This window comes from Carassius carassius, chromosome 27 (genome assembly GCF_963082965.1).
Source record: "Carassius carassius chromosome 27, fCarCar2.1, whole genome shotgun sequence".
In the NCBI taxonomy this organism is placed as follows: Eukaryota; Metazoa; Chordata; class Actinopteri; order Cypriniformes; family Cyprinidae; genus Carassius; species Carassius carassius.
Window position 1 is genome coordinate 22,759,173 of NC_081781.1, and position 27,174 is coordinate 22,786,346.

The 27,174-nt window shown below is 37.3% G+C and overlaps 2 protein-coding genes across 2 annotated transcripts; both read left to right on the forward strand.

Moving 5' to 3' along the window:
- The first annotated feature begins 16,294 nt into the window (after positions 1-16,294).
- Positions 16,295-20,005, forward strand: actc2 (actin, alpha, cardiac muscle 2). The gene is made up of 8 exons (XM_059513148.1): positions 16,295-16,440; positions 17,000-17,144; positions 17,238-17,477; positions 17,765-17,849; positions 17,930-18,091; positions 18,185-18,376; positions 19,341-19,522; positions 19,627-20,005. The coding sequence occupies exons 2-8, from the start codon at positions 17,016-17,018 to the stop codon at positions 19,768-19,770; spliced, it is 1,134 nt and encodes a 377-aa protein (XP_059369131.1). The 5' UTR covers positions 16,295-16,440; positions 17,000-17,015; the 3' UTR covers positions 19,771-20,005.
- Positions 20,006-23,719: 3,714 nt separating this feature from the next.
- gjd2b (gap junction protein delta 2b) lies at positions 23,720-26,189 on the forward strand. The gene is made up of 2 exons (XM_059513149.1): positions 23,720-24,007; positions 25,240-26,189. The coding sequence occupies exons 1-2, from the start codon at positions 23,937-23,939 to the stop codon at positions 26,081-26,083; spliced, it is 915 nt and encodes a 304-aa protein (XP_059369132.1). The 5' UTR covers positions 23,720-23,936; the 3' UTR covers positions 26,084-26,189.
- Positions 26,190-27,174: the final 985 nt, after the last annotated feature.

Consider the following 27,174-nt stretch of genomic DNA (forward strand, 5'->3'; position numbering starts at 1 on the left):
AATTCCCTGCAGGCAACAGGATTCCAGCGGTTTAGTTTTGTTAAGTAGGCCCATTCATGCAAGGATGCTTGTAGATCACAAAAATTGTCTAAAAAATATATGTAAATAATGAAAAAAGAAAGTAATTTAAAGTAAATGCTAAATGACTGCCTGGTAGCAATCAAAAACTTTCGCATGATTATTACATTTGCTAATCGGTTGTTGTGCTATAGTTACACATGTTCTGGATAATTGCGTGGAGTAAGTGTTTACAAAAGTTCTGACTGTTTTTATCATAGATACTGTATATAAATAACTGTTGACCATCTTGGAACAGTCAGTTGCTGCTTTTCCACTGCATGGTGTAATTCAGCTTGGTACGGCTCGGCTTGGCACAGTTTGCGTTTCCACTGCAGTTCAGTACCGCTTTAGAGTGGGCGGCATTATTTACATGTCATTATACACTGAACAAAATTATAAACGCAAAATGTATTCTATTCTATTTGTATTCTAAAAAAAAAAACATAGCTATGTGTACTGTGCTAGACTAACTGAGACTTGTCATGACACTTGTATACTGTTGTTCTCTCGTTGGTCTGATAAAAGCTAAGTGATTAAATGTAATGTATATGTAAATGCAACACTTTTGTTTTTGTCCCCATTTTTCATGAGCTGACCTCAAAGTTCTTTTTCTGTGTACACAAAAGGCCTATTTCTCTCAAATATTGTTCATAAATCTGTCTAAATCTGTGTTAGTGAGCACTTCTCCTTTGACGAGATAATCCATCCACCTCACATGTGTGGCATATCAAGATGCTGATTAGACAGCATGATTATTGCACAGGTGAGCCTTAGGCTGGCCACAATAACAGGACAATCTAAAATGTCCAGTTTTATCACACAGCACAATGCCACAGATGTTGCAAGTTTTGAGGGAACGTGCAATTGGCATGCTGACTGCAGGAATGTCCAAAAGAGCTGTTGCCTGTGAATTGAATGTTAATTTCCATAAGCCGGCTCCAAAGATGTTTCAGAGAATTTGGCAGTACATCCAACCAACCTTACAACCAGGGGCGTAGATTACGTGGGGAACATATCCCCCCCACTTTTAATATCAGGGAAATTCGCCCCCCGCTCTTTGTCGGTCAAGTACATTATTCGTTTTTAGCTGATGCTTTTATCCAAAGCGACTTACAAATGCTATATGGTCGCACACCTCTGGAGCAACTAGGGGTTAAGTGTCTTGCTCAGGGACACATTGGTGTCTCAAAGTGGATTCGAACCCGGGTCTCACACCAAAGGCATGTGTCTTATCCACTGTGCCATCAACACCCCGTATGTTCATGTAGAGGTTTCAAAGAGCTGGTGTGAATAAATATAGATTTAAACTCAAAGAGACAGGATAGTCTGCGCATGATCTGATGTTTTATTTGGACCCAGAAGGCGAGATGAACATGTTGGAGTGCTAAACTCTCCTGCAGTGTGTGTTTCATTCATACTCGAAGCCGGAGGGTGCTCTCACGCCGAAAGTCATACCAGGAAATTTTTAATATGGACAAAAGCTTCCAGCTATCGCTTTATGAAAACAGTTGTTTTCACAGAAAAACTGAAACTTTTGGATACACGAAGACATTAAACATACGATTGCGATAATATATATTTTTTCATGTCATCTTCAGCAGGTGATAAATAAAGTATATGAACAATGCAGTGCTAATTGACATAGCATTTATTACAGTATAGAAACTATTCTGCCTTATTATGTGATAAAAAGTGTTCGTAGTATATAAACTAATCATTATTATTTGTTATTGTCCAGCAGTTATAGATTTCTAAGCCAATTAAAAGTTAGAAATGAGAGAAAATTAAAGTTGCCTATAATGTCCACTACCAGTCAAAAGTTTTTGAACATGCTTGTTAATGTTTTTTAAAGAAGTCCCTTCTGTTAACCAAGCCTGCATTTATCTGATCCAATCCAAAGTAAAGCAAAACTTTTTTAAACATTTTTACAAGCATATTTAAAATAGCTGTTTTCTATTTGAATATATTTAAAAATTTAATTTATTGAGATTTCAAAGCTGAATTTTTAGCATAATTATTCCAGTCACACTTATTATGATAATGTTGAAAACAGCTGAGTAGAATTTTTCAGGTTTCTTTGATGAATAGAAAGTTCAGAAGGACAGCATTTAACTGAAATAGAAATCTCTTGTAAAATGATGCTTTTATCATCACTTTTGATCAATTTAAAGAATCCTTGCTAAATTAAAGTATTAATTTCTGTAATTTAAATTAAAAAAAAAATATTTTTGAATGATATAGTAATGTTGCAAAACATTTTTATTTCACATAAATGCTGATCTTTGGATCCTTCTATTCATCAAAGAATACTGAAAAAAATGTTCTCATCTGTTTTAAATATTGATAATCAGCAAATCAGCATATCAGAATGATTTCTGAAGGAAATGACACTGAAGAATGGAGTAATGATGCTGAAAATTCAGCTTTGATTACAGGAATACATTACATTTTAAAATACATTCAAATAGAAAACAGTTATTTTAACTAGTAAAAATATTTTGCAATATTACTGCTTTTGCTGTACTTTGGATAAAATAAATGCAGGCTTGGTGAGCAGAAGAGACTTCTTTAAAAACATAAAAAATTTTACTGTTCAAAAACTGTTGACTGGTAGGCTACATAGATTACAGAAATGTTATAATGTAATGTTTTATATTATAAAGTAATGTTTATATATATATATATATATATATATATATCTGAAAAGATGTCTACGCCCATGCTTTACAACCACAGACCACGTGTAACCACACCAGCCCAGGACCTCCACATCCAGCATCTTCAACTCCAAGATCATCTGAGACCAGCCACCCGGACAGCTGCAGCAACAATCGGTTTGCATAACCAAAGAATTTCTGCACAAACATCTCCATCTCAGGGAAGCTCATCTGCATGCTTGTCGTCCTCATCAGGGTCTCGACCTGACTGCAGTTCATCATCGTAACTGGCTTGAGTGGGCAAAGCTCACATTCGATGGCGTCTGGCACTTTGGAGAGGTGTTGTCTTCATGGATGATTCCCGGTCTTCACTGTACAGGACAGATGGCAGATAGCATGTATGGCGTTGTGTGGGTGAAGGGTTTGCTGATGTCAATGTTGTGGATCGAGTGGCCCATGGTGACGGTGGTGTTATGGTATGGACAGGCGTATGTTATGAACATTGAATATTGATGGAATTTTGAATGCACAGAGGTACTGTGAAGAGATCCTCAGGGCCATTGTTGGGCCATTCATCCACGACCATCACCTCATGTTGCAGCCTGATAATGCACGGCCCCATGTTGCAAGGATCTGTACACAATTCCTGGAAGCTGAAAACATCCCAGTTCTTGCATGGCCAGCATACTCACCAGACATGTCACCCATTGAGCATGTTTGGGATGCTCTAGATCCGTGTATATTACAGCATGCCGACATCCAGCAACTTCGCACAGCCATTGAAGATGAGTGAATCAACATTCTACAGGACACAATCAACAACCAGATCAACTCTGTGCGAAGGAGATGTGTTGCACTGCGTGAGGCAAAAGGTGGTCACACCAGATACTGACTGGTTTTTGGAATAACCGGCTTTACTGGCGAGATGCGCATTAATTATCGGTCGATATATATCGTGCAACCCTACACATAAACCTACTCCACATCCACTGTGACCTTGTCCCTATCCTAAAGATTCCCCTCTCAGCCAAGCCTGGGATGAAGTTACACACAAAGGCCTTCCAGTGGTCTGAAGCCAAAAGGGCTATAGCCCCCAGGGTCTGTCTACTGGCCCTCTCCTGTGTGTTTGTGTTAGTGATAATAATAGAAGGTTAAGTGTCTGATGATGCGGGTAACAATCTTTGTCACTGGGGTGAGAATGAGAGGCATCTCTGTGGGTAGGAAGCCAGGATATTTTGGCCTGGCCAGGGTCTTTCACTTCAGCAGCAGTGGTTCTGGTTTCAAGGCTATCCCCTCCTCAAAGCACAGAAACCTTACACCACAAGAATTGACTTAATGTGACTCAGCTCCTCAACTTCACTGACGACCATAGTGGGTCAGGTATTCAAGACTCAGGTCATACGGTTGTTCAGATCTCCAAGCTCTGTTGCTGTTGGTTGATTTATTAATGGATCTTTAATAGTACTTGAGGCATTTGTTATGTAATGGTGCTAAGCATCATCATTGGTTATATTAAATACATAATTGCTACTTTATTCCCCTAAAATAACTCTTTGGCATATGCAAGCTCAAACAGTTTGTGCTAAACCTGATGATTACATTATTTTAAATGAGTCTACCCCCCAAGATTACTGTTATAATCATGAGCCATGTCCAAAAAGCAAAGGGGGAGGTGTTGCTTCAATTTAAAACAATGTTTTCAGGATTTCTCAAAGGGCAGGCTTCAAGTATAAGTCGTTTTAAGTAATGGTGCTACATATAACATTTATCAAGAGAAACAAATGTTAATGATAAATCCCCTGTTACTTTTGTACTTGCTACTGTATACAGGCCACCAGGTCACCATCCATATCTGAGTTAGTGCTGGCTGCAGATCAAATTTTAATAGTTGGTGATTTTAATAACCATGTCGATAATGAAAAAGATGCATTGGGATCAGCATTTATAGACATTCTGAACTCTATTGGGGTTAGACAACACGTCTCAGGACCTACTCATTTTCAAAATCAATCATACATACTACATTTAATACTGTCACATGGAATTGATGTTGATGGTGTTGAAATTATATCAAGTGATGATATCTCAGATCATTATTTAGTTTTGTGCAAGCTTCATATAGCTAAAACTGTAAATTCTACTTCCTGTTACAAGTATTGTAGAACCATCACTTCAACCAATAAAGACTGCTTTGTAAGTAACCTTCCTGATGTATCCGAATTCCTTAGCATATCCAAAACCTCAGAACAACTTGATGATGTAACAGAAACTATGAACTCTCTCTTTTCTAGCATTTTAAATACAGTTGCTCCTTTACGCTTAAGGAAGGTTAAGGAGAACAGTCTGACACCATGGTATAATGAGCTGACTCGCACCCTAAAGAGAGCAGCCCGGAAAATGGAGCATAGCTGGAGGAAAACAAGACTAGAGGTATTTCGTATTGCTTGGTGGAAAAGTAACCTATCCTACAGAAAAGCATTGAAAACTGCTAGATCTGATTACTTTTCGTCTCTTTTAGAAGAAAACAAACATAACCCCAGGTTTTTATTCAATACAGGGGTAAATTAACGAAAAATAAAGCATCAACAAGTGTTGACATTTCCCAACATCACAGCAGTAATGACTTTATTAACTACTTTACTTCCAAAATCGATACTATTAGAGATAAAATTGTAACCATTCAGCCGTCAGCTACAGTATCGCATCAGAAAGTGCACTATAGATCCCCTGAGGAACAGTTCCACTCATTCTCTACTATAGGAGAGGAAGAATTGTATAAACTTGTTAAATCATCTAAACCAACTAAATGTTAGACCCTATTCCATCTAAGCACCTAAAATAGGTACTTCCAGAAGTCATAGATCCTCTTCTGACTATTTTTAATTCCTCATTGTCATTAGGATATGTAGCAAAAACCTTCAAACTGGCTGTTATTAAGCCTCTTATCAAAAAAACACAACTTGACCCCAAAGAACTTGTTAATTATAGACCAATCTTGAATCTTTGTTATTTTCTGTCCATGATACTAGAAAAGGTAGTATCCTCACAATTATATTCCTTCTTAGATAAAAATGGTATCTGTGAGGATTTCCAGTCAGGATTTAAACCATATCATACTACTGAGACTGCTCTCCTTAGAGTTACAAATGACCTGCTCTTATCATCTGATCGTGGTTGAATCTCTCTATTAGTGCTATTGGATCTTCAACACTATTGACCACAACATTCTTTTGCATAGACTAGAACACTTTGTTGGCATTAATGGAAGTGCATTAGCATGGTTTAAATCATACTTACTGTATATGACCACCATCAGTTCGTAGCAGTGAATGAAGAGGTATCATATCGATCACAAGTGCAGTATGGAGTACCTCAAGGCTCAATATTGGGGCCATTACTCTTCACGCTTTACATGTTACACTTGGGAGAAATCATCAGGAAACATGGTGTTAGCTTTCACTGTTATGCTGATGATACTCAGCTCTATATTTCTTTGTGGCCATGCGAAACATACCAATTTGAAAAACTAACAGAATGCATAGTCGATATTAAAAACTGGATAACGAGTAATTTCTTACTGCTAAATTCTGAAAAAACAGAGGTGTTAATTACAGAACCTAAAAACTCTGCATGTTATAACCTAGAACGCTGTCTAAGACTTGATGGCTACTCTGTCAATTCTTCGACATCAGTTAGGAACCTAGGTGTGCTATTTGATAGCAATCTTTCCTTAGAAAGCCACGTTTCTAGCATTTTTAAAACTGAATTTTTCAGTCAAATGCAGAAATGTTAATCCATGCATTTATGACCTCAAGGTTAGATTATTGTAATGCTTTATTGGGTGGTTGTTCTGCACGGTTGGTAAACAAACTACAGCTAGTCCAAAATGCAGCAGCTAGAGTTCTTACCAGAACCAGGAAGTATGACCATATTAGCCCTGTTCTGTCCACACTGCACTGGCTCCCTGTTAAACATTGTACAGGTTTTAAAATCTTGCTTATTACTTATAAAGCCCTGAATGGTTTAGCACCTCAGTACTGGAATGAGCTCGTTACATTATAATCCCCCATGTCCGCTGCGTTCTCAAAACTCAGGTAATTTGATAATACCTAGAATATCAAAATCAATTGCGGGCGGCAGATCCTTTTCTTATTTGGTGCCTAAACTCTGGAATAACCTACCTAACATTGTTCGGGAGGCAGACACACTCTTGCAGTTTAAATCTAGATTTTAACCTGGCTTAACCATCTCCTTTTGACCATCTCCTTAACCTGGCTTACACATAACACACAAATATGCTTCTAATATCCAAATCCGTTAAAGGAATAATCCTTTAACGGCATTTATTAGGTAAACCGGAACAGGAAACACTTCCCATAACACCCGATGTATTGCTACATCATTAAAAGACTGGCATCTATCCTAATATTAGTCTGTTTCTCTCTTATTCCGAGGTCACCGTAGCCACCAGATTTAGTCTGTATCCAAGTCAGAGGGTCACTGCAGTCACCCGGATTCAGTATGTATCCAGACCAGATGGTGGATCAGCACCTAGAAAGGACCTCTACAGCCCTGAAAGACAGTAGAGACCAGGACAACTAGAGCCCCAGAAACAGATCCCCTGTAAAGACCTTGTCTCAGACGACCACCGGAACAAGACCACAGAAAACAGATGATTCTTCTGCCAGTCTGACTTTGTTGCAGCCTGGAATTGAACTGCTGGTTTCGTCTGGTCAGAGGAGAACTGGCCCCCCAACTGAGCCTGGTTTCTCCCAAGGTTTTGTTCTCCATTCTGTCACGATGGAGTTTTGGTTCCTTGCCACTGTCACCTCTGGCTTGTTTAGTTGGGGTCATTTCATTTACAGCGATATGGTTGACTTTATTGCAAATGATTGCACAGATGCTATTTAAACTGAACTGAGATGATGACATCACTGAATTCAATGATGAACTGCCTTTAATTGTCATTTTGACTGAACTGAAGAAACTGAACATCTTCTAAGATCATATTAAGCAAAGGTGTTGTTACGACCCAGAGCAACATATGAGGCAAACAATGTGCCACTCAGAACATGTTAGAAAAGTTGTTGCAGCCACCCAGAACAACCTAAGAACAGCATAGCAATGTGGTAGCAATTAATCAGAACATGCTAGGTTAAGATACTACCCCGTTGGCATTTTAACATAGAATCAGCGTTGAATCAACGTCAGGCGTCAGTGTTGGATAACCATTGGATTTTGTTTAGATTGTGCAAATCTAATCAACGTTGAAATAGCAACGTCATTCCAACGTCAATCTAATCAACGTTGAAATAGCAACGTCATTTCAACGTCATGTTTCTCAACATAGGTGAATTTGCCAACATTGAATCAATATTGATTTTAGTTTAGATTTTGCAAATCCAGTCAACGTTGAAATTTCAACGTCACTACAGTCCTGCTTTTCAACAGTTTATTTTGTTAAACTGTTTTCACTAAAGTATTGATGTGTTGAACAGCAAGAACAAACACTTGAAATGGATACATAAACACTAAGTTTGTGGACATGCAGAGTCAGCTAGGAAAAGCCAATTGGTAAAAGCAAGACCAGGAAGAAGATTAATAAAGACATTTCACTGATGAAGAAACATGCTTTATTATGGCAAGTGTGCCAACATTTCACACAAATGCGCGTCGAACTAGAAGAACGGCCCAAACATTGGGCCACATTGAACACGGCTGGTTATCTTTCCTTTTTTCTGCCACCGCCACCCATCCTCTCTAGTGCATATTTTAAATATTTGGCCATGTGTTCATTTATTTTTGTTGTTGTTGTATCAAATGAGCTGAACACCACGACACAGACCCATATGTCGACCCAAGATGACGACACAGACCCACTTTGCGCATGCGCAATTGTCTGGAACCGTAAGAGAAGAAGTGAAGTGACATTCCGCCAAGTATGGTAACCCATACTCAGAATTTGTGCTCTGCATTTAACCCATCCGAAATGCACACACACAGAGCAGTGAACACACACACACTGTGAGCACACACCCGGAGCAGTGGGCAGCCATTTATGCTGCAGCGCCCGGGGAGCAGTTGGGGGTTCGATGCCTTGCTCAAGGGCACCTAAGTCGTGGTATTGAAGGTGGAGAGAGAACTGTACATGCACTCCCCCCACCCACAATTCCTGCCGGCCCGGGACTCGAACTCACAACCTTTCAATTGGGAGTCCGACTGAAAGGTTGTGAGTTCGAGTAAGAGCCAATAGAATCCAGTTCTAGTCACCGCCTTTAATTGTGTGATGGACAACCGCCGTCCTCCAATCAAGTCCTTATAATTGCTCTCAGTAAAAAAGGCTGTTTTATGCTTTTATATTGTCAACAACAGGTATGTGCCTTATCTCATATAACAAAAAATAATTCACATGCCTCAACAAGAAGAACATAATAAAAAAAATAGATATACATTATAAAAATTCCATAGGATTACAATGCAATTTATACTTTAGGTCAGCACTCATTATATTTTATTATTTATGTTATGTTAAAATGTTAAAGGAGCATTAATTACTTTAATTGCTTTACTATTTTATGATTTTGACATCACATCTACATTTAATTTCAAGCAATATAAAAAGAGAGCTTTACCTTGCATTTATGAATGTGAAATTTACATAGAAATAAAATAAATTTTAAAATAAAACCAAACTCTTTTAAAGAGCGATCCTTTAATACAAAAAAAAAAAAAAAATCACATGTTTGTAAGATTAAGAAAATGTTTTTAAAATATTATCAGCAATGAAAATCTTCACCGCAAGACCCAAAAATGAGAAATTGTTTCAGTGGAGCATTCACAGAAAGAGCATTTTAAATAATTTAAATTTGTGTAGGAATACCTTTGTAGGATAACCTTATGAGGAGGAATTTTTGAGGTAATGACCAAACTTGAGTCCAATTTACAATATTAAAGAAATTGTTCCAGTAGAAATTGTCTCTCTTAAAAACATGGATCTAATTTTAAAATTGTTAGGCTTTAACTCTGAGAAACAGATATTGCTGACAGGTATGTTCAGGTCTAGGAGGACAGACAGAGAGTGTGGATGATACACTGCTTTTGAACAGCATCTGTACACCTGTAGGTATATTGCCTTAAAGCCCCTTAGAATTATTTTAATAGTTCAGTTCTAACCCTAACCCTAGTACTGAGTCTGCAAATGTATAAATTCCCTTCATTATTAAATAACTAATTCACTAACAACCCATTACTAAACCAAATAATGAAAAAAAATAAAGACTTATTTCTATTCAAAATATCATTATTGCAGAAAAACAAACGTTTAATTCAGAGTTGATCTTTCAACGTTGTATCATTATTCATGTATCAACACTTTTTCAACAGTTAATTGATCAGTATTGTTTGGGTGTTGGAACATTATTTTTCTACTGATATATTTCAACAAAATTTTTAAAAGTCATGGTTGTAAAAAATAATGTTGATTTGACGTACAACTCAAAAATGTATTTTTATTTCTATGTTGAATCCGTAGTGAGTCAACAACACCACTTCAACTATTTAGTGTTTAACGTTGTTTTGACGTTGAATTAATGTTACTTAACAAACGTTTAATTCACAGTTGATTTTTCAACGTTGTATCATTCATGCATCATCACTTTTTCAACAGTTAATTGATCAGCATTGTTTGGATGTTGGAACAACGTTATTTTTCTACTGACATATTTCAACAAAATGTTTAGAAGTCATGGTTGTAAAAATAATGTTGATTTGATGTACAACTCAAATTTTATTTATATTTCTATGTTGAATCCATAGTGAGTTAACAACACCATTTCAACCATTTGGTGTTCAACATTGTTTTGACATTGAATTAATGTTTTTTCTTAAACTGACATTATTTCAACCACATTTAAACGTTTAAGGTCAGTCGAATGCCAGCTGGGTCATGTCCAAGTCATTCCAACAAGGAACAACTGAAGAACCCCATACTTACATGCTAACAGTCCTTCATTAAAACCACCTAGAACCCTGAGAACCACTAAAATGTTACAAAAATGTTTTCAACCACCAGAACACAGTCACATACCAACATGCTAACAACAACTCATAGTTATCCCGGTCATTCAACCAACCTGAACACTCCAAGAACTGCACAGCAACAATGTAAATGTTAGCAAATGTGTTTAAAGCCCCTTTCCCGGAATATGTGTGTGCTTTCACACACAACCTGTAAAGGTCCCGTAATGACACGTGATATCAGGATGTGACGTATAATGTGCAAGTCGAAAACGCTAGGCACATTAAAGTTCCTTTAAACTGGCCAACGATCTCAGCTTCAGCGCGGATAGCGAGGAACTAACTGATCTCTGCTTCATTACGGTTTGCACATAGTTTTTTTCATCATGAACGTTGATCTGCCTTTAAAACACCCAGTAAAAGAGTCACATGATAACGTGGGTCATCACTACAAGACGGCATTTGTTCTGGCTTTTGTTCACACAGAGCTCGTTCCAGGACTGATCCCGGCAATGTTACTAGGTCCCCAATCTCGGGACGTGTTTACATTCACACAGAAGGCAATCCGGCAATGTTCCAGCAATTTTCCGGGTCCAACGTGCAGTATGAAAGGGGCTTAAGTCATACGAACACTCTAGGAATAACATAGCAACATGCTTACAGCCTCTCAAATTAAGCAAATTACTACAACCAACCATAACAAAGAACTGCAGAGGGACATGATTAAAAAACTCAAAACATAATTAGTGAAGTCATTGCAATTTGTAATTACCCAGAATACCAAATACCATAGTGTGCTTGCCTAGTGGGAAAGAAACTTTCAAATTTACTTCAGAAATGTTAAAAATCTTCAGTCATATGCAAAGAATGGCACAATTTTGAATTATAAAATGTTTCCTTGGGTGGCACATCCACTGTCTGTGTGATCTAAACACTTCCGTGGGAAAATTTGTCACCATTTTGCTGACCTGTAAACAAACAACTAACTTGGCACCTCTAAAGGTACTCTCTGGGAAGACAGGTGTGTGTGTGTGTGTGTGTGTGTGTGTGTGTGTGTGTGTGTGTGTGTGTGTGTGTGTCTGTGTGTGTGTGTTACGAACCCCTGTTCTAAGATGCTCTTTGAGAAAGGGGTCCACAACATAAAAGGAGACGTGAGGCCAACAGCAACTTAACCATTTATTATTAGACTAATAAATGAGGCCGTAACAGTGTGTGTGTGTGTGTGTGTTAAGGAGGGGAGTGTGAGCTGGGTCAAACACCCAGCAGCTGTCCCACCATAGACCCTTCCCCTAAACACACACATACTTTGTCAAACTAAAAGTAACAAGAAGCAAAAGGGAGCCAATGTCTAAACAGTTGCTCCGTTCTTTTTCAAGTCCTTTTTCAAATCACAGCAGATGAATCAACACTTGAAAGAAGATTTTAGCCACAAGACTGTTTTAAAACAATCTCAGGAACACTGGACCACACATGAAAGAAAACTTCTCAAGGCAAGAATGAATTAGCATTTTCATTCAGACCAAAGCGAAAAGACCAACAAGTGGACGGGACTTCAACATGAAACGACTTGGGATTCGTTTAAAAAAAACAACTTTTCAAATCAACTCTTTTTTTTTTTTTTTGAGACAATAACATAATACACAGTGCACTTTCAGATTAAAAACTTTGCAGGATGTTTTCATTCAAGGTCATTTTCAAAAATCCATTATAATCCATAATCCTTTAAGTACTTGTAATTAGATTCAATTAAATTTTAAAATACTTGTAACCCAATTACAGTTACTTTTTTGAATATATATTATTCACAAAATAGCAATAATTTTTCCAGAATTCTTCTTTTCTCATTTTAAAGTTTCCTTTCTAAAATAGCCTTCTTACATACATTCAGAGAGACTTCCAGTTTTGTGGACATTCTCACACACAAAAAATCACTAGTCACTTACTATATTTACACAGATAACATAGCATTTGACCACCTAATTTATCAAAACATTGTTTTAACATTGCATCAACTACTGATGAACACATACATTTTGATTTTAAATGATCTCTCAGAGGGTTATTTAACCATGTAGTATGTCTTTGGAAGGCTTTTGCACACTATTATTATTATTATTATTATTTTAAATGCAGGGATTGCCAATTTTTTTTTATTATATTAACTTGAAGAACCCACTGAGATTTTAAGGTGATAAGTTAATAATCAAATAACACATTTGCATAGTTCTCTGATGTTGGTTAATTATCACATTATCACATGCAGGTAAACAAATAAAACATTTAATCTTGTTTAGCAAGTGTTTTATTTTGAATACATTTTGTTATATTAAAAGTACTTATTTTAATTGACATTTTTATTATTTTTTTTATTATATTAAGTTAACAACTCCTTTACAAACCCCAGTAATGTAATGTTTAATGCACTTCATCTAATCAGTAACAACAAGTGGGATATATCACTTTCTCTTTGTGTTTTAATATCAATATGGAACAAGAACATCCTATTTAAATCATTGTGATAAATTAGTTAGGTCAAAAGTAATCTAAATGTAATTAAAAAGTAGTCTGATTATGATGTGTAATAGATTATATTACTAGCTACAACGATTGTCAACTTTTAAATCAGTAATGGATTACAATTTGTAAGTAAGCTACCCAGCATGTTTTGTTTGCCAACTGCAGTGACACATGTTTAGCATCTGTGTTTACATAAATGTATCTACACCATAAGAGAGAAGAAGAAGAAGAGAGAGGGTGGTGACAGGTTATTCCTGTGAAGCTGGCATTAGTTCGGCTCTCCACACATAGAACAATTTCACAGAGAGGGTGTGGGTTCAGCATTCCACACTCCACTATGAAATGTTTGGCTCTCATCCAGCCTTTATTTGAGATATGTTTGACACAGACCACTCCATCCCCTATCCATCAAACTATGTGTCTGGCCTTTATATACTGTAACTGGTTATTGACTACTGATTCATTTACTGATTTACCAATTAACAACAATTTCGAATACTACAACTGGCAACAAGTGTATTTTATTTGGTTTGCCTGGCTTGGATGTCTAACGCATATATATACAGCTAAGTGTAATGTTAATTATTGAACGGTATGTCACGATGCACAATGAAAGAGGTTAGCAGCAGGCAACATGGCTCACATCATAATTATGTAATCATACAGCTATTTATAAAATGCGAGCGACAATGTCAGAACATTGCTCGGGATATCTGATTAAGTCTTTTTTGAAGTCATAAATGTGCTGTGTGATGAACGTACTAGTCAATTAATTTCAACAAATCAGAATATGAAATGCAATCTCGTTTCAGAGGGCCACTGAAAGATCTTGCAGACAGCAAGTAAAATATCCTGTGACAAGACCAGACGGCATTCCTATCCGGAGAATTTAACCCTAGAATAATAATGTTTCTCTGCCCAACGCGAACCACAGCTCATCTGAAGACTTATGACCTGCAGCTTTCCTTTTTAAGTAACTAATAAGTACAAATGGTCCTTAAAGGGCAAAGGAGATGCAAGTTTGTTACAAAAAGAGAGATGTCATGGAAACCATTTGCATAGTCTTATTAGATTAGCTAGGAACGAAGTGAACAAAATATTACTGTAGTTTTGGAAAACCGTGAGGAGATGCCTTCAACGTAAATGTTAAACAGACTTTTGAAGTGTGAGTGGATTATTGGAAGAGCTGCGGGAGAAACAGCAAGTAGATTAAGTGCCACTGCTGGCCCTTTACAGGCTGTTTTGCTGCTAAAAGGGATTAACGTTTACTGTAAATTCAAAGTGAGTGTATTGCAAAGGAAAGCATGTTGTGAAGACTGAATTTTCTGGTTAGACTTCATTCTACAGCAAGACATATGTAAAGAACAGCCTTGATGATCATGAACATTTTTGGGTATCTTGTCTGAGATACGTTTCCAAACATTGGCATTTGCCCACATGCGGTTCGAGCAAACATCACGGTTATTTTTGGAGCAGCCAAATCACCGTTAACACAACCACAATGAGTTCAAATAGAGGAAACCTAAAGCCCCTGCCGGCTGACAGATGCTCAGACAGAGAATGTTGTGGATTATGCAAAAAGCAGCACGTTACATCACTCAGTAGTCACATGAATGTAACATTATGAGAGGGAATGGTCATTTCTGCTAGACAGTTTAGTGCAAAATAACATTTCAGTGGAGATCAAGACCCAGCGACACCAGACATGCTTTTGCCCCCTAAAAAAAATGGAAATGGAACTGGGGAGAAATGCTGATACAGGAGAGAAGAGGTGAAATGAGAGGGATGATAACACTCAGCAAGTTTTAGATAAATAATAGAGTTAATAAGTGCACACCAGCAGTGGTTGGTGGTGTGACTTCCTAAATCCCTATTTTACAATCGTCTACTTATTATTATAATTCTGCTAACCTAAGTGCCATGGGTATTTGACGTGGATTTTCAAGGGTGCTGATATGGTACCTTAGTGATCTCCTTAGAATCGGAGCAGCTTAATAAATTCATCTTAATCATCGCCTTTAAACGGTTGATGACTCTCAAGTCAAATAAAATCTCATTAAGTATTTTTGACATCCAGTGCCAGTTCCATGCACGTGATAAAGCAGACAAATAACCCTACATGAATTTTGCACTCTGCCTTTCATCTTCCTTAAGTTCAAAGACTTCGCCTATGATATAAATGGAAACAAATGGCAGGGACACGTCAGATAAAAGGACTGGCCTGAATGGGGGATGGATGACAAAACAGCACAATTGCATTTTGGGCATCCTGTCGTGTTTTCAGGATTTTGCTCAAATTGAATTTGCACAAATTATCATTCTCCTTGATACATTTCTATTGTCAGTCCCTTCTATATAGATATAGCATTATGATTCAAATGCTGTTTTAAAGCCTAAAATATGATTTTATTTCAAAGTCAAAATGTAATTACTTATCAAAATTTAGTGATATTAAACTGTGTATTATATAAAGATTACGGCTTCTCCAGATAGATAGATAGATATATTTTTATATAATTTTGCTTATGTTATGGTAATTTCAAAAGTTAAATACATCACTAAAATGATTACACACACACAAACAATGTAATTGCATACAGTACTCGCACAGAAAGAAACAACATAAATAGCAAATACAACATAATGTTGTTTCTAGTCAATAGTGGGGTTTTTTCTTTTGTTTATTGCTTGTTCGTATCTCTTTTTTTTCTTTTTTATTCTTAGATACGTTGACAAACTCATAGTTTGCTTCTAAAAGAAAATCTCAACACCTTAATCTACAAAATGGGACATCGTTAAATGGCGGATTATTTGTTGTATAATTTGTTGCTTGTTACCTTGTCATTTATATTTAGCATGTAACGTACAGATTTTAGGGATGCCATATCAACAATGTTCACGGTGATTAATAATGACGTGCTGAAAATCGTGGAATACCATCACTCGCCCCCCGCGATGCTGCCCCGCGTCTCTTCCCATACATGGGCGTAGGACCGAATGCCTCGCGGGGGTCTCTCCTCTCCGCGCCCTTCCATTCATGGCCACTCCGCTCTCAATGACGCTAGGGCTACCAAATAAGGAGACGGAAGTCCAGCAGGCGCCGGGCCACTCTTGGAGTATAAATTGACTGCGGCTCAAGGAGCTGTCTACCATTCACTCTCCGAGGGAACCAGCTCCTGGTGCTGATCTGGTAAGTACAGCTAAAGCTTTCCGAAATGTCAAACTTCATTTAATGGGATGATCTTCTGAACGCTAGGATTTAAACTAGGTCAGTTCTGGTGCAATATCACTGGAATTCTAATACAAATAATTGACTCTTGAGCAAAACAAACATTTCAGAGGCTTAGGGTTGTCAGTAATGCATACAAAAAAAAAGAAATGTCAATGTTTTTACTTTTGAAACTTGTCATGAGGATAAACCAGTCAAAGATGACAATGTCAGCATCTCAGGAGGTATGGAAATATGTTCTGCAAAACGGGGTTTTAGAAGCATTTTCGGTGTCTCAAAGAACCTTTTACTTAACAGTTCTTAAGTGTGAAGAACTTTTGAATAAAACGGTTCCATTGATGTTAAAGTTCCAATTATAGATGCCAATGAAGAAATTTATTTTATTGTACATAAATTTGGAGAAGAATTTCAGATGGTTTTGTGGTCTATTCTGAAGAGAAAACACAAGCTTGTCAGGAATGCATACATAATGGTTTGGATGTTCACAGTATGTTCATATATGTGCCTGCTCCTCATTTAGACTCCCAGCTGACACCATGTGTGACGACGACGAGACCACCGCTCTTGTGTGCGACAATGGCTCCGGCCTGGTGAAGGCTGGCTTTGCTGGAGATGATGCTCCTCGTGCTGTCTTCCCCTCCATTGTTGGTCGTCCTCGACACCAGGTACAATGGGTTTTTTTCAATGCAAAAATGGGCTATATTATAGATTTAATGAGGAATATTACTGAAATACTGACAATGTCTCTTCTTTAACAGGGTGTCATGGTAGGTATGGGACAGAAAGACTCCTACGTGGGTGACGAGGCTCAGAGCAAGAGAGGTATCCTGACTTTGAAATACCCAATTGAGCACGGTATTATCACCAACTGGGATGATATGGAGAAGATCTGGCACCACACCTTCTACAATGAGCTGCGTGTGGCCCCCGAGGAACATCCCACCCTGCTCACCGAAGCTCCTCTTAACCCCAAGGCCAACAGAGAGAAGATGACACAGGTAAACTTAGTTAAACATCCTCCAATACTGCACATTCACATGACTCTACAAAGAGTCAAGTTCATTGATAAGTGACTAATAAATAACAAATGATTGCTGGACTGATTTTATCACACCGAAATGTAAACTACGGTATATTATTGCTTTTAATCTGCTAAAAAGGCATGTAGATATTCAGATGTTGTAAACATTAACATGATTTTCGGTAAAGCTGCTTTGGAACAATGTGCATTATGAAAAGCTATATTTGACAACTTGACACATTTCTGGGATCCTCTAATGTGCAGATCATGTTTGAGACCTTCAATGTTCCTGCCATGTATGTGGCCATCCAGGCTGTGTTGTCACTGTACGCTTCTGGGCGTACAACTGGTGAGTATTAATACATGCATTGCAATACATCATTACTTGTAGGTTTTTCTGGTGCCTTAAAGATTTGTTGTTGTTTGAAGGTATTGTGCTGGACTCTGGAGATGGTGTGACCCACAATGTGCCCATCTATGAGGGTTACGCTCTGCCCCACGCCATCATGCGTCTGGATCTGGCCGGTCGTGATCTGACTGACTACCTGATGAAGATCCTGACTGAGCGTGGCTACTCGTTTGTGACCACAGGTGAGAATAAGCTATGCTGTCTCATTATTAGAGTTATCAAACCTGTATTGTAATAATATATACATAGTTAACACTGGAATTATATTCTCCCAGCTGAGCGTGAGATCGTTCGTGACATCAAGGAGAAGCTGTGCTACGTCGCTCTGGATTTTGAGAATGAAATGGCCACTGCTGCTTCCTCCTCTTCTCTGGAGAAGTCCTACGAGTTGCCTGATGGTCAGGTCATCACCATAGGAAATGAGCGTTTCCGTTGCCCTGAGACTCTCTTCCAGCCTTCCTTCATTGGTGAGTGAAGTCATATTGATTCCGCCATGTTAGTTTTTTTTTTTGGTTTTGTTTTGTTTTTTACTTACATCCCTGGATATTGCTTTAAACTTGTTCATTGGTATTTTAGTATTACTTATATGCAATTATATATTTATACATATTTTGAATTAGCTTTTATATATATATATATATATATATATATATATATATATATATATATATATATATATATATATATATATGTATGTATTCAGTTTGAATTTAATTATAGTTTAAGTTTGAGTAATTTTATGTATTTTTTTATTTGTATTATTATTATTATTATTATTTTATTTTATTTTTTTAATATTTCTATTTACCTTTTATTTATTTTTTATGTCAGTTTAGTTATTCAACCTATTTTATTTCAGCTATTTGCCAATTCGGCATGAACTAATTTGAATTTCATTTTTAATTTAATACATTATATTTTTAATTTAATACATTTATACTTATATTTTTTTATTATTATATTTTTTTTTTTTAGTTTTAGTATTTGAGTACTTCAAACTTTCAAACTTTTTCAGTTAGTTAACACTTTTTTTTCTCCGCCTAATATTTATATGTAACAGCATTGTTTTAATTAAATAAAAAAGTGGGGAGAAAAAAAAAAACTTTTTTAACAGCTTTAGTAATAATAACAATAGCTTTACTTTTAACTAACCAATAATGATTTTTCATACATTCTAGATTTTGTAATTTTGGTGTGCTTTTGTGATTTTCATTTTTTTTATTTAAAAGTCTATTTAACTTAGTTTTACTAATTTTAGTACTTACACTTTAACTTATTTTCAGTTATTTACCAAGGCAACATTTATATTTTTTATTTTATTTGTATCCAATATTTATATTTTATTTCAGCTTTATTTAAATGAACAAATAAACTAATGTTCCAAGTTTTAGTGTTACTTAACAATAACAGCAGTTTTCTTCTTACCCTAAGGTATGGAGTCTGCTGGTATCCATGAAACCACCTACAATAGTATCATGAAGTGTGACATTGACATCCGTAAGGACTTGTATGCCAACAACGTCCTGTCTGGTGGCACCACCATGTACCCAGGTATTGCTGATCGTATGCAGAAGGAGATCACTGCTTTGGCTCCCAGCACCATGAAGATCAAGGTAGAACATTTATTCAGTAATCAAGGTTTCCTGTCATCTTTTAAATTCAATTCAATTTAGTAAGATATTTGATTTGTAACCATCCCATGTCTTCTTTCTCATAGATCATCGCTCCCCCTGAGCGTAAGTACTCCGTCTGGATCGGTGGTTCCATCCTGGCTTCCCTGTCCACCTTCCAGCAAATGTGGATCAGCAAGCAGGAATATGATGAGGCTGGCCCATCCATCGTCCACAGGAAGTGCTTCTAAGTGCCAGAACACCCATATTACACGGCTGATTATGGATGCAAAGAACAGAAACTCAACATTACCTCCACCTGTTACAGATGCAGGCCTTTATTTTTCCTTGTACAGTATGTTTACACCAAAGTGAAATTTGTTTGTAGTTATTTACTGGATCATAAATACATTTGTATATGGATATTTATTGGTTTTTAAATAAACAAGACCACCAATTTGTGAAGAAATCAGGTTTTATTATTATTATTATTTTTTTTTTTGGTGCTGCAGAAGAGTCACTATTTTAATTTGTCTTTAATTAATCTTTGTCATTTACTACAAGAAATGTAACACTTTGTTCACGAATACAGGATTGCATAAAAGCCATATGTGATGAATTCATATTTGCGACTTCAATTAGCACCCAGTATAAAAATAGCTGCAGCTCTCTAGGAGGCGAAGCGAGATCAGAGGAGAACGCAGCTCATTGTCAAGATGCCCTCTTCAGGCTTATGAGGATTTTATTTTTATCTTACCTACACTATAAATATGAGCAAACGTTGATTGCCCAGTGTTGAATTTTGCAGCTTCAGTTATCAGTTGGATTCTATCAGGGATATCCCATGTTGTCATTAATTGTTTTTATCCTCTCAATCCTAGTGGGTAGTCCTAAAGCGATTACTCACCAGAGTAAGTTCACCACAGGCATTACCACAAATAGGCCTACCACTTCATCACCTGCAGGAGAGTTCACGTGAGGGTTAAGAAACTGTTCTTGATGTGAAGAGTTCAGACTAACCAACTCAGTCAGCTGTTTACAAAAATTAGGCCGGCACACATGTAATCATGTTTTTTTTGGAGAACAGAAAACATAATTATCATTTATAAACAGTGTGTGCAAACATGGAGACTTTCAGGGCAGTCAACAATTTTAAAGTAAAATATCATATAAACTAATTTATATAAAGGTAATTTTCGGGGGTACAATTGGTCGAGGTTCGTCTTGTGCAACACCGTAGTCAGGTAAGACGCCATGTTGAATTTACCACGAAAGAAAACGTGGCTATGAGGGATGGACATACAGTCTTTACAACAACGCCCTGTGGTGCTATCACATAATTTTCCCCAAATCAAAGTTTTTAAAACAGTTGGAGTTTTTGTCTACTGAGTTGTTGTTGTTTTGTTTTATGATTTGTTTGTTTGTTTGTTTGTTTTTGTGTCAGCTGATCAATTGGTAAAAGTAGGCCTACAATCCATAAAACGCACAGTATTTCACAGCTTTGTTTTTACTCCTGTCAAAAGTTAAATTTGGCGGGAGCCTGATAAGTCTATTGCAATTTTGTACGTCTAGCTAAACGTCATCTAATACACCTTTTAAATTTGTTTTGTGAAATATAAAATAAAGTGATGTATAATTACAGGGCTTATTGCTTTATCAACGCACCGCCCGAAATCAATCGATTTTGCCAAATGCCTGCTTGAAAAGGCTCTTAAATGTCTCTAGATTACGCCATGCACTAATTACGGTAGCATATATTATGTCACCATGTTCTATCAGCCCTTCACATTAATTTCCTTTTTATACAGCTATTTTAAGACCACCAAATTCACAATTAATCCCCAATAAAATTTTTATTGTTTACATATTTTTGTTTGAGCCTGTCCTCAAATAAAAAACGACCATATAGGTCGTTTGTACAAGCACCTTATTACGACCCATATTTACGTTTTAAAGTTAAGCGCCATCTAGCGGGCGTAAAAATAATGAAAGTATCGCGTTGCGTCTGTCGTCATGAAATGACGTATCACGTCATTACCAATCAAAACGCACGTTTATTTAAATGCAATGTGTGGGCTTTTTACACCGATCTCACAGTATTTCCTACATATTTTACTAGGTTGCTTATTCGTTCGAATGACCACACCTAACCCCACCCCTAAACCTAACCCTCACAGAAATCATGCTAAATTATTATTTATTGAGCATATACATTTTCGTGCACGTCCGTTCCCTCGGATCGAACCCATGATAGCATGATTACATATCAAGGTATAACGCAATAATCTACCAACTGAGCTACACGGAACACAAACCAGAGTGCAAATAAAAGAATACAAAACATTAATATGAAAACGACGTTTTGCAGATAGGGGCGCAATTGTAATATATGCTCTGATGGGTCGTATTTCAGGGATTTGGACAAACGACCTATACGAGCGTATTGGTTGGAGGACAGGTTGTTTTGTTTTCTTGTCAGGTAACGCGATTCATTAAGATGCAGCTACTTCCTGCTAAAATGTATAAGACGTATGACAAAATCGGCATACAAATAAATTGAGGATTACAAAACAGAGAAAATGTTACAAACTACAGTGTCCCTTATCTTGTATCCTTATCTTAGCAAAAAAATATATTGCCATAATAGCTCCTTGTCGCAAAACATTAATTAAAGGGGTCTTATTATGCTCTTTTACAAAGTCTTGACTTGTTTACGGTGAAGTACTAAAACATGCTCTCATGCTTGGTAGTTTGAAAAACATACCGGTTTGATGAAGACCCGCCTTCAGAAAAACTAAATGTAATGTGATTGGTTAGCTGTTCTGTTCTAGTGAGTTGTAATTGGTGATTTTTTTTGTTGTTGTTGTTGTTGTTGTTGGCTAAATTACGTTTTAGATAGGATGTCAACAACTGCTTAAAAATAACTGAATTTACTATGTACAGATAAGTGCAATGGTAATATGTATTATATTAATTGTTCTAACATTATAACATGAATTGCAGTGAAACTGTTATACAACTGAATGTATTTATACCATAGTCTCATAATTGCAGTGTAAATTCTGCAGATTACATCATTGTCCAGTATTGTACTGTCAACAATTTATAAAAAATGTTTTCATAACTATAAATACATATTTACATACACAAGTATTCAGGTGCATGTGTAATAACAGTGTTAAAATGCCCAGTGAGGAATCTGCTGCCAGGTTGAAAAAAAAAACAGTGTTTTTTCAAAATGGCGAAAACTTGACACTACAGCAGCACTTCATCTTCGTTGTCTCTTGCCTGATCCACCCAAACAAGTGTTCTAACCACGACCTCGCCCCTCCCAACCTTTCGGATTTCAGTGGGGAATTATTTTAATGATATTCTAATAGGTCACTTCGTGATGTCACAAAACCCGGAAAACAACGCTGTAGTCCAACTAGCAGTTTCATTAGATTTATTTTATTATTTATTTATTTATTTTTACCGAGATATCTCCCTTTGGAGTGGCCTTTGATATTTTTAACTCTGTAGATCTTTTAAATGCCCAAGCATTCACGCTACATACTGACTAAAACTCAAAAAGTGAAAAAGCACTATGGAAACCTTTAACTTTAAAGTCATTACATCAATAAAACCTTCGATTATTAAAAGTTGCAGCAAGAGTCTAATTTGGTGACAAAACCCCAAAGAAACAACACTGAATTCGCCATGTAATACGGGTGAGCAATATAGTAGTTATGTTGTTGTCTACTTCTGTTCGTCAGTTTTGGCGGCAATTGAAAAAGCACACTCTGGCTATAGCTTAATTGTAAACAAGTAAAACGTTTGAAAGCCCTTTTGAAACCTTCTTACTTACCTTTTGGCTTTCTTTGCCGATGTTCAAGCCTTAATAAGCCTACCACCCACATTCGACAAACACTAACTCTAAACTCTAATCTCCCATTCTGTCACGCTAGAGAGTGAGTGAGTGACTGTGTCGCCGGAGACAGACCTCCCCAGTTATTTGAGTTTATCACCAATGATTTTTATTACGGATTAATCTGGGCATCTCTGGCATATTCGGAGAATAATGAAACGGAGAAATCCTGCTGTTCTGATCTCTTTCCAACAACCTGTCTGCGCGTGACGCGCGGAGGGGGGGTGGGGGGTGTGCAGTCTACTTAAAGCGGGATTAGCACGAGCCAAACATTATACTCCCCTGCGCTCAGGCTCAGAGCGACCTATCGTCCTGCTCGCGAGACAGAGAATAGGAGGGCTTTAGACTAATCAGGACCTCAGAGGAGTGCGCCCTCCAGAGCGAGGCGTGGAGGACAAGGTGGACGGCAGCGACTAATCAATGCACTCGCCTGATACTACACTCGCCTTCAGTAGCTCGCGTTTGATTTTACACGCTCCACTGTGTTATATCGTCTCCGAATGAACAGCCATGGGGGAATGGACCATTCTCGAGCGTCTCCTGGAGGCGGCTGTCCAACAGCACTCTACTATGATCGGGAGGTGAGGGAAAAAAGTAGAAAATGTTTATTGATTGCTTTTCACATTAAAAGAAAAATATTAAGGTCACTACGCACTGACCCAGCAAAATGAGGGGGATTGGCAATTGGAGCTAAACGTGCCCATTGTAAAGGACGGGAATAATTAAGATTACCGTTGCTGTTTTTATAGTTATTACTGCACATTTTAGACAACAAAGCGTGTGTGCCATCGGTAAGATTGCAGTTTCATGTCAGATCTGATTTGATTTCAAAGAAATGTTGTGCGCGCCCTGCATGGCTGGAAGCGCGCGTTTGCCGCTGGAGAGAGTTTCAGCACTGGACAGCTCCCCGCGTCAATCCGCACAGTCCAAAGAATAGAAAACCAAAATTCAAAACTGTTAGCTGGTTAACTGTAAATCACCATATCATATACATTAAAGGTTATATTTAACAGACATTGCATGCAATTTTACTGTAAAACTATATAGTGGCGTTTTTGAACGTGAAAGCATAAATTACCTTAAAAATAAGGGTGAAAAAATTGACAAGACAGTAAATGTACAGTAAATGTAAAGTCGTAGTACACAAATTAAAAGTCACTTTATAATTTACGGTGGAAATCCGTACAAGGGCGTTCACGTGTATAGGTGCACGCGTGACACATTTCTCTCTCTCTAATAAGTCATGTACATTCATAGTGCATTTTATGTTATTTGGTTAATGTATATAGCGTTATTTTAGAGCCATGTGTGTTACTACCTTAACCATACTGTGGATGCGCTTACTATTTTTCCAGGAGTTTAATATTTGATGAAACTGAATTCATCATGTGGTCTTGTGTTTAACAATATGTATTAGTACATGCAGAGCAGAGCTCAGTACATTGTAGTTATTGGAATATTAATATTGTCAGATGACAGTATCAGTAGATAGTATCAGTACATCATTGGACTATTAATCATTTAATCAGTTAATATATGGTTATGGTTTTCACAGTGAATTTCTAAAAATCACAGCAGAATTTTAATTAAGTTTTCTTATATTTCTTTTCTTGTTTTAACATGATTTTAACTTGACCACAAATGGACATTTTTTTATTTATTTTTTAATTAATCAATTTATTATTATTTATATATTTATTTATTTATTGCCATTTCTAAGTGTTTTGTATTCCTTCGCTTGTTTTGACTTAACTGCTTGAGAATACCGTGGCAGATACACTATGAACTAAAATATTTCTGTCCTTGTGTTTAGGATCCTACTGACGGTGGTGGTGATCTTCCGGATTCTAATCGTTGCAATAGTAGGAGAGACCGTGTACGACGACGAGCAGTCCATGTTCGTGTGTAACACTTTACAACCAGGCTGTAACCAAGCTTGCTATGACAGAGCGTTCCCAATATCTCACATTAGATACTGGGTGTTCCAAATCATCATGGTTTGCACACCCAGTCTGTGCTTCATCACTTACTCAGTGCATCAGTCTGCCAAACAAAAGGAGCGGCGATACTCCATGGTCTACCTGTCCCTTGACAAAGATCCCGATTCAATGAAACGAGATGACAGCAAAAAGATCAAAAACACCATTGTGAACGGAGTACTTCAGAACACGGAAAACTCCACCAAAGAATCCGAGCCGGACTGTTTGGAAGTGAAAGAGATCCCCAGTTCAGCCATGCGAACTACCAAATCTAAAATGAGAAGACAAGAGGGCATCTCAAGGTTTTACATCATTCAGGTGGTTTTCAGGAACGCGCTGGAGATCGGCTTCTTGGTGGGGCAGTATTTCTTGTACGGATTCAACGTTCCTGCTGTGTACGAGTGCGATCGCTACCCTTGCATCAAAGACGTTGAATGCTACGTTTCTAGACCCACTGAGAAAACCGTGTTCCTCGTCTTCATGTTTGCGGTCAGTGGGATTTGCGTGGTGCTCAACCTTGCAGAACTCAATCACCTGGGCTGGAGGAAAATTAAAACGGCGGTGAGGGGGGTTCAGGCCAGGAGGAAGTCCATATATGAGATCAGAAACAAGGACTTACCGCGGATGAGCATGCCGAATTTCGGCCGCACCCAGTCGAGTGACTCTGCCTACGTCTAATGTTCCTTCATCAGTAGTTCATCAGAGCAGAGGTGCTCAATCCTGGTCCAGGAAGACCTCGGGATGAACATTTTGGATGAAACACACAGTTGAAATCTTGGAACGAACATCATGTCGTTTCAAATCTGTATGACTTTCTTTCTTCTGTGGAACACAAAAGAAGATATTTTGAAGAATGTTTTGGTCCATGCAATGAAAGTCAATGTGATAACACCTCACCCCATTGACCCTACTGAGATTTATCATTATTTTTTTTAATATCTTTATTTGTGGTCTACAGAACAACATTAGCATGATTAAGTCATGACAGAATTTTCATATTTGGGTCCCAATAGCATCCAAAATGCATTTCTGGAGGACCCCGGGACCAGGATTCGATTTTTGAAACCATTGCATTCAATTATACAGTATGCAAGAAAATTATGTTATAAACTGTTCATCTCACCTGTTTCATGGTGGGGTAGATTGACAACCAGAACAAATGAACCAAACGTTTGTTTCTTATCAGTTACTGAAGGGCACTGATGCAACTTTTTTATTGGTCAGAACGGAAAGCTTGCAATGAGTTTTCAACATTCGTTTTTTCGTTCACATGATCAGTCGAACCCGAAATATGTTTTGCACTAAATATGGATTTAAAAAAGCCAAATCGAACCTGAATTGTGCTGTGAAGGTCTTTTGTTTCATTATATTGTATTTTCATTCTGGTTTTAGCTCACACATGTGAAAATTTCATTTTACTCACCACAACTTGTTAGACCACAGTTCACACATGTTTATCTGTACTATATGAATCATATCTCTCTTTTGTTTTATATAGATTGGCATCTTTAATGATTTGGTTGCCTGTGCTTGCACCACTGACCTTAACGTAAGTTATCATTCCATTGTATTTAAGCTGACTTGCAGATCAGTAGCCGGTGAACTGGCCAACGCTGCATAACGCTTAACTGTCTATATTTTGTATTTATTTATTTATTAATGTATTGGATTTATTTATTTATTTATTTTTGACACCAAAGCGGCCATTGCTTTCATTTTTGGAAAACAGATATGTTGCTTTTATGTATTCAAGTGCCATATGTGTACAT